The sequence below is a fragment of the Mastigoproctus giganteus genome, chromosome 2, assembly GCF_048544385.1.
Source record: "Mastigoproctus giganteus isolate SK-2022 chromosome 2, ASM4854438v1, whole genome shotgun sequence".
NCBI lineage: Eukaryota > Metazoa > Arthropoda > Arachnida > Uropygi > Thelyphonidae > Mastigoproctus > Mastigoproctus giganteus.
In genome coordinates this window covers 237312677-237321760 of record NC_143576.1, presented here as the reverse complement: position 1 = coordinate 237321760, position 9084 = coordinate 237312677, and the positions used below count along the sequence as shown (strand labels likewise).

The 9084-nt window shown below is 34.7% G+C and overlaps 1 protein-coding gene across 2 annotated transcripts in view; it reads right to left on the bottom strand.

Moving 5' to 3' along the window:
- Window positions 1-5029: 5029 nt before the first annotated feature.
- The window catches only part of LOC150090279 (EEF1A lysine methyltransferase 2), a 59792-nt gene continuing 55737 nt past the window's right edge, over window positions 5030-9084 (bottom strand). For both annotated transcript variants that reach the window (XM_090369057.1, XM_090369060.1), the window contains one exon: window positions 5030-5178. In XM_090369057.1, the coding sequence (XP_090225183.1) occupies window positions 5060-5178 (119 nt within the window). In that variant the 3' untranslated portion in view covers window positions 5030-5059. The remainder of the gene's footprint in view (window positions 5179-9084) is intronic.

Below are 9084 nucleotides of genomic sequence, written 5' to 3'. Positions count from 1 at the left end.
TTAAGAACCTGAGGGGACATAGATTCAAATTGAGGAAAGACAGTTGTAAATAGATGCATGGAAGTTTGTCTTTAGCCAGCAGGTTATTTGATTGCTGGAACAGACTTTTCTGTTGTTGTGGAAATTGATAGCTTAAATAAATTTAAGGCTAAACTAGATAAACATTTGGAGTGACTCGATGGGTGAAATGGGAAGGTTCTTTTTTTTTTTTTTTTTGGCTGATGCTCCATAAGCTTGCTTTCTTTCATCATATGCCTCAATTAATGCTAATGCCATATTGGTCAGACAAGACTTCCCTTTAACAAAACCAAGCTGTATCTAAATTATTACTGCAGTCTTGTCTAGATGATCCTGCAATGCTTTTTAGCAAGTGACTCCATTATTTTCCCCGGAAGAGAAGCTAAACAAACAGGTCTGTAATTATTCATGTCAACCTTTGATCCCCCTTTGTGAATTAGAGATACAGTTGCACATCTCCTGTCCGTGAGGACCTCCCCTGAGTCCAATGATGCTCTCATAATTATAGCTAAGGGTTTGCTTACTTCATTTTCCACCTCCTTTAGTATAGCTGGATAGATCCCATTCCTCCCTAGGTGCCTTTCTTATGTTTAACTTCAACAATTTCTCATCCACTTTGCTCTCAGTTATTACAAAATCATTTAACTCTCTGTTAGAGTTTGATAAACATGTGGCCTTCTCTTCCCTAAATAACTCCTGTGTGAATGTAGATTCAAAATACTCATTTAGTTTGGCAGCTATCTGAGAATGATCATCTACAGTCAAAACATTTATATCAAGTGGACCAATATGATTCATCCTCTTCCTTTCAGAGTTTATATAAGTACAGAAGCCTTTGTTGTTTTTCTTTACATTCTTTCCCAAAGATTTCTCATAATCTAACGTCACTTGCCTAACCTCCTTTGTGACTTAACCATTGGCTTCTGTGTTGCCTGATAGTTTATATGCATCCGATGCATTTTGCTTCTCAGGCACAAATCTCGTTAGTTCATCTGACATCCATTTGGGCCTAAACTTAGAACAGTATTTCTTAGTTGGAACAAAAAGCCTAGTAGCTTCCAAGGTTACTTCCTTGAATGCTTCCCATTTAGAATTTGCTACTGGTAACATCAGCAGTTGGTCCACTGTATAGAATTTAAACTGTATAAAAAATCTCTGAGACCACTGTAGTCACCTTTACGAAAACCCTTCCCTTTACCCCTGATGGTCGTTAAATTTTTAAGTAAATCATACATCAGTACACTGTGATCACTGCCACCTAGTGGTTCCTTTATCTGTAAATTCTTAATGCAGAATAATCACTGCTGATAATCAGATCAAGAGTATTATTCCCTCATGCTGCTGTAGCAAAAAAAATAATCCAATAAACCCACAAAAGTCTTGCTAATGTGCGAGTGACCAATCCACAAGTTCTAGTCAATATCTGGTAAGTTAAAATTCTCCATTATATGACATTCTGATATACTGGCCCATTCTCTTTCTCTGTATAACTGTTCATTGTACTCATCAGAGTCATTAGGCCTATAACAAACACCTAACCTCATTTTTGCTTTCCTAGTGCTTATGTCACACCAAACTGACTCAACATTGCACTGTCCATCTATATCAACTGGATGCATTTCCTTAGATTTTATGTGTTTCTTAACTAACAGCCTAACCTCTCCTCCATTCCTGTTCTGTCTATCCTTTCTGTACACATTATCCTCCCCAAATTCCAATTCTGTATTCCTTATATCTGTGTGACACCACATTCACATTGAAGTTAACTGAATGACTGTAGTTAATTTTACATAATATTTGCAACAAATAATAACTTATACTTAATCAGATAAATTCATGTTTCACTGCATTCTACTTTTGATCATGGGAATCATTCTGCTTCCCCTGAAGACTGACACCAATTGCTTGGTTTATGAGGGAATAAAATTATTTCCATGATTGAAAATCAAACACAATAAAGGGTCCAAATTTATTTTTCTTTGATTTCTGCATTTTCATACCCCTTACAATCTCCATAGCCGAGTGGTCAGGAGCAGGAGTGCAGTAGCACACGCTCTTTGACTAGACCGGGGTTCAAGCCCAAGACTGCTGAATACAGTCGATCTGCCAACCCGCACTGGGCCGACCGGGCTAGCCGAGTGGGTAAAGTACCTGCCCGGCAACCCAAAGGTCGCGGGTTCGATTCCCGCCTCGGGCTTGGATCAAAGTACTGCAAAAACCTTGGGAGGTGCAATATGGCCACAGAAGCCGATGCGCCAACAACTACCAAATCAAAAAAAAAAAAAAAAAACCCGCACTGGACCAGCATGGCAGATTTTGGTCCATTTCCCTCAGCATGAATTGTTGAGAAGGAAGGCTTTCATCTCGCAGTGGGTTGATAATGGCTGCACTTTACTCTTTTTTTTTTTACAATCATTTAATATTAAATTTATATTTAACTATTTAAATAATGAGATAATCAAAAAAAATAAATAACTATATTTATTTAACTTTATGTTACATCTTGTTAATCTGTTTACATTAACTAGATTTTCATCTTTTACCTCAACTCGTGCACAATAAAAACCAGTTCAGTATAAAATATACCTGTGAGTACAAACAAACAAACAATATATTTTTTTTTTTTGGGCATAAAAAATTAACACATTTATTAAATACAAAAAACAAACCTCAAATCTGGCAACATTGTACTTTGTCCTTGATTGATTTTTGAAATATATTGTAAAGAACTTCTAGCATTATAGTGCACAACTGCCAAAAAAATTATGCAATTTTCTGTCAGTGGTAAAGCAACTATGGCAATTATAGCATTTCCATCACCTTGGTAAATTTTTCCAAGCATTGAATAAACACAGCAAAAATAAAAACAGAAAGCCAGACTCTCAGCTCAACCACCACTTCTCTGCTAGCTTACTTGGGTATGCATTTACTGTACAGTGGCTGTAACGCTTCACTATGTACTATTATGTACTATACTACATATGTACACAGATATCTGAGTTCCCAGGATTTTTCCAAAGAAAATTATTGTAGTATCAATTGTAAATTATATCATGGTCAAAGGGAACTTTATCATATTGGTTTCTGATATAAATAAATTCACAATATGATATTAGTATTAATAATAATTTATCAATGCCATAAAATTTTCCTTAAAAGTTTCCTAAAACAGTTACCACTGCCTCAAAAACATCAACAAATATTCCAGCGCCTCTTCTATTAAAGCATATCCTTTCTGTAAAAAAGTACAGGTCATGTAATGATATTGTGCAATTCAACTGGAAATCAAACCTCTTGATATATATATATATATATATATATACTATCATTGAATTGTATTAAATATTAACATAAGTTAAATTATAATAAAGTGAATAAATAAATAAATAATTAAGCATTCATTGGAGGCAGCGACATGCAATTCCTCCATATGAAGCTGAAATACATCCAATATTTTAAATTAAATAAAATAAAACATAAGCCAGTAGTATGGCAAAAACTGTAGAGCGAAAATTAACATAAAAATAACCCAAATAAACAAACGAACGAAAAGAAAGAATAGACATAAATAGTAGCCCAGAAACCCTTGTATAATTTCGAACATTTAAATCCAATTAACAAAAACTATACAAAATTTAGGATAATGCCAATTACATATTAATTTAGAGGTACCCCCCCCCCCCCCGAGAGGTACCAGTTCCGAAAGATGTGAAATATCACCAAAAGAGGGTCAAAGGAACTACCAAACGATAACAAAATCAAAATAAATTCACTCGGATGAGGAGTACGATCAGAGTCCAGAGAATTGTTTTCCATAATTCCAAAATGAAACTTTTGAATTTGCTGCATGTGATATAATGCACATAAGATGTTCCTGTTTTCCTTATTTTAATCGTGGGACCTTTTTGTTCGCTATTGCAGATAATAAAATGTTGATTGAAAGATTTCAATTTCAATATGTACCGCTAAATTAATATGTAATTGGCATTATCCTAAATTTTGTATAGTTTTTGTTAATTGGATTTAAATGTTCGAAATTATACAAGGGTTTCTGGGCTACTATTTATGTCTATTCTTTCTTTTCGTTCGTTTGTTTATTTGGGTTATTTTTATGTTAATTTTCGCTCTACAGTTTTTGCCATACTACTGGCTTATGTTTTATTTTATTTAATTTAAAATATTGGATATATATATATATATATATATACACACACCTCTTCTTGATTGTTCATAATTATCTGACAAATCCCATCCTTCAAACTTTATATCACATAGATTTTAAAGTGAGCACAATAAGGTTTATGCTAAGGAAACTTTCTCACAGCTCTGGCAGGCATTGTAAGGTTTTTCAAGGTGAGTAATATTATAATTGTGAAGTTTGCAATCTAGTAACATACATACACCAAATTGCTGAAATGAATTTCAATATTGCATTCTACATGGTGCTTGTTTATCAACAAATTGTCAAATCATATCACAGCATAAGTCTAATTGACAATGCAAATCTACACCCATGTTCCCATAGTCATATATAATTTACAACAGCCAATACATCAACGACTGATTGCTTTTTAGTGCAAAGTTTCCAGAAAGTTCCAGGTTGTTGAGCAGTCCAGATTTTTGAATGCCAGATACATGAGGTTTTATGGTATATCATTCACAAATCAATTACATTTTTAATAAGATCAGCTACTATCAATACACTTGTTTTCATATCAAAATGAAAACAAGTCACTCATAAAAATTTAGTGGACTGTTTAATTAAAACAGAACAAACCACAAACAAAAGGAAACTGTAAAGAAAACATAACTGAAAATACAGAAGAGCAACTAATACAGTAACGAGACTTTTGACACACCTGTACATTATGACAAATAAACAGACTATTAGAATCAAATTTTGGCCAACCACATCAACTGTTTTGTAAAAGTTTTAAAATCGACAATGTGTACATGTATGTTACAAAACAGTATTTGGAAAACATAAAAATAATTTATTTTAACTGCTCGCTGTAAAAAAATGTAAAATTTTATATATATATCAACCCAAATCATCACTTGTTTTATTACATTTCCTTAAAACCAATGAGGTTACTGTGCTTCCTGTTTTTCCACCAAATTGAAATGTTGAAGATGGAATCTGGTGATGAAGAATAAATCCTGGAAGAAAATTAAGAATATAATGATTGAATAAATATTTTTAGTCTGCTGCTTAAATAGTCACATGTTCAACTCATAAGAAAAATTCAATAGGATCACACAAGTGTATGTATACACTTGAAATAAAATTTAATTAGCACAAGAAATTTGTGTGAGAATAGAAAAGATATGAATTATTAAGGGCTAAGAAATATACAGAATCATGGGCAAGCAATAATTAATGTTTAGTGAGCTGCAAAAGTTGGTACATCATTCCATTTTAAATATAAAAATAAAACTTTTCACATGCAAAGTACTACCAATTTAATCAACCTAGAAACCATGACTTACTTTCAAAATAGCAATCCAACAATAAACTACAAAATAAAGTTCAATTTTGCAAGTTTTCAAAATTTCTTTAAATTTCTGATCATGTTTGGAAAATATATTTAATAAAGGCTTAATAAATATAAGTTTCAATAAACCAGGAACATAAAATTTTAATTTTTAAACTTTTTAAAAAAATTATAGTGTATGATGCTGTTTTTTTATATTATCCTAGTACAGGTAGCTCTCAGTTCATGACGGTTTGTTTTGAGACAATTCACAATAACAACAGTTTTAAAACCAGAAGGCCAAAAATATGAAAAACTATAAAAAATCAAAAATGTGCAACTGCAAATACCGGATATGATGTAAAGAAAGAGCACAGTCAATCAGAGGTGAAAGCTATCTACCATCTAAGCCAATCAGGGATGAGGTGGCTGGAGATAAGAGGAGTACTCAGTTCGCTTGCTGGTGTACTATTGTTAGGTGACAATTTGTGAGTTTTAATTAAAAATTGTTGGTTAAATTAATAAAATAAGAGCCGCCATGTCTTGTAAGAGAAGTGGAGTAAAGCCAAGTGAATGTGAAAAATTCACATAGATCTATCACATTGGAAAAAAAGATGGAGATAATTCACAGAATAGACGACGATTAGACATGTCCTAATGTGTGTAGAAGTATGAAATTGTCTCCATCGACTGTGAGCATCACAATGAAAAATGCATATAAAACAGTCAATGCAACATGCTATGACAGTAAGTGCAAAGGAAATGAGTTATATACTCATTTCCTTTGCACTTAGCAGAAGTAAACTTTTAGAAAAAATGGAGAAATTGCCCTAGTGGGTGGATGACTTAAATCAAAAGAACAATTCTGTTGACTGAAGCTGTTAGTATTGATAAGGCAGAGTCAATTTTTGAAGATCTTAAGAATAAAGAGGGTGGTGATGAGGCATTTTTAGGTAGCAAGATTAAATTGCATAGTTAATGTGATTTAAATTTTGAAGTGCCACTGTGCATGTGTGTGAAATTAAGTGGCAAGGCAGCAGCAAGTGCAGGTGCTGAGGCAGCTGCAGCATTTCCTGCAGAGTTTCAAGCTATTATACAGGAGGAGGGCAATTATCCTCCTAATCTCATTTTTATGTTAAGACTGGGCTTTATTGGAAGAAATTGCCATCATGAACCTTCATTGCCTATGAAGAGCAGTCTGCACCAAGTTTCAAAGCTGCAAAAGACAGGCTACCGCTTCCGCTGGGTGCAAATGTCTCTGGAACTTTACAATTAAAACCAATGTTAGTGTACCATTCCCAGGCATCACATAGGCCTGTGAATCATGGGCCTAAACAAAGCCACATTGCCAGTATACTGGAAATGGAACAGGACTTGAGTAACAAAAGAAATCTTCTTGGATTGATACACAAACTATTTTTGCTGAGAGAATGAGTTACCAGCCAAGGCTCTTCTTCTCTTGGATAATGCCCCTGACAATCCTGCAAACCTTGCTGAAGTCAGAACATCTCTGGACATCAATGTTGCCCTTGTGGGTAGCACAGTTGCGAGGATCACCATCCTCCTCACACCAGGTGGAAAAGACCTGAGTTCAAGTCCCTCAATGACAGCAAGAATTTTTACAGGCCTTTTCACAATGTGGCTGAGTTAATTGGTCTCAGGCGAGAGTAACATGGTTTTTTTCTCCAAGAAACGCGGGTTTTTCGTCCAACAAACAAAAAATTTACCTCGGAACATACGCAATTTACAGACAATACACACAGAGCGACATGGTCTTAGTCGCTGATGCTCTTAAAACCCTACAACAACAATGTCAATGTTGTTTACATGCCACCAAATACCACTTCAGTTTTGCAACCAATTAACCAGGAGGTAATACATGTGCAACCTTTAAAGCCTATTACATCCACCACACCTTCATGGAAATAGTGAGAGTTTTGGACAGGTCAGACGCAACTATCAAGGATTATTGGCACTCATTCGACATTTTTAAGGGCATTATTTACAATGCGAAGTTTTAGAGAGCTTCAAGTACCATGTTAATAGACTAGTAAAGGATAGTGAATGTTTATAAAGCGGTACTCACCTTGAATTAATCTGCGATGGCTTACTTAGGCAGCGTGGTTAATATTTAGGTTGAATTGTTAAATTGAATAAAGTTAAAAGGGGAGACGTAGGTAAGTGTTGACTGAGTTAAAATAGGCGCAAGGAAACAGACGTGTACACATCCAATCCTTGGTTGTCATTGAAGTAAAAGAAGCAAAAGAACAATTGAAAACTAAATAAGTGAATATGGTGAAGCCAATAGTCGTTACAGGGACTTTCGTTGGTTAAAACGTCTTCAGTTGGCAATGTGTGGAGAGTGAATGCACGTGGTATTTAAGAAATAAATTATACTCTCGTGATGCCTTTTTTGACATGTGGGAACTTTAATCGTGAGAGGTTCCAAATTGGGGAAAGATTGAAGGGGAGTTTGGAATTTAGAATTTTGAGGTTTGAGTGGTGCCGGTACCATTCAATAGCTAGGGCTTCGTATTGAAGTATTCTGTAGCTGGATTTTAGTTTAATGATGGAAATGACAGAATCAATGAGGGGGGTGTGGTTGTGGGTCTGGGCATGAATTGTAAGTTCTGTGACAGATTGGTTAGACGTGAGGCTATGGAAATGATAGTATGCACGGGTTTGATGTTTTTGATGAGCTAAGTTTGGTAGTGATACTTCCGATGTAACATGTATTACAGTTTGGTTGACAATTAATGAGGTATATTATATTATTGAGGTCGTTTGTAGGATATTTGTATATGTCTTTATAGGAGCTGAAGAAGGATCCTAATTTGTTGTAGGTGGAAAAAAACAAGGGAGATATCAGTGTCGTTAAATATATGGTGGAATTGTCCTACGAGTTCATTGTGATAAGGGAGGACTATGCGGATGTTTGTTTTATTGTTGTCTTTGGTTGGATTGTTAAGTTTAATTTTATTTTTAGCGATGGAAATTGTGTTTAAAATGAGTTGGCGGGGATAACCTCTGGATATAAATTTGTCGGTGAGATATTGGATTTCGTTGTAAAGGTCGGTTGGTGAGGAACTGTACTTTAGTGCATTGTGAATTTGATTATATAAAACTACTTTTTTAGTGTTTAGGGGGTGATGAGAGGCAAAATGTAGGTAAATAAAATTAAACTTAATAATCCAACCAAAGACAACAATAAAACAAACATCCGCATAGTCCTCCCTTATCACAATGAACTCGTAAGACAATTCTGCCATATATTTAACGACACTGATATCTCCCCTGTTTTTTCCACATACAACAAATTAGGATCCTTCTTCAGCTCCTATAAAGACATACACAAATATCCTACAAACGACCTCAATAATATAATATACCTCATTAATTGTCAACCAAACTGTAATACATGTTACATCGGAAGTATCACTATCAAACTTGGCTCATCAAAAACATCCAACATCCGTGCATACTATCATTTCCATAGCCTCACGTCTAACCAATCTGTCACAGAACTTACAATTCATGCCCAGACCCACAACCACACCCCCCTCATTGACTCTGCCATTTTCATCATTAAACT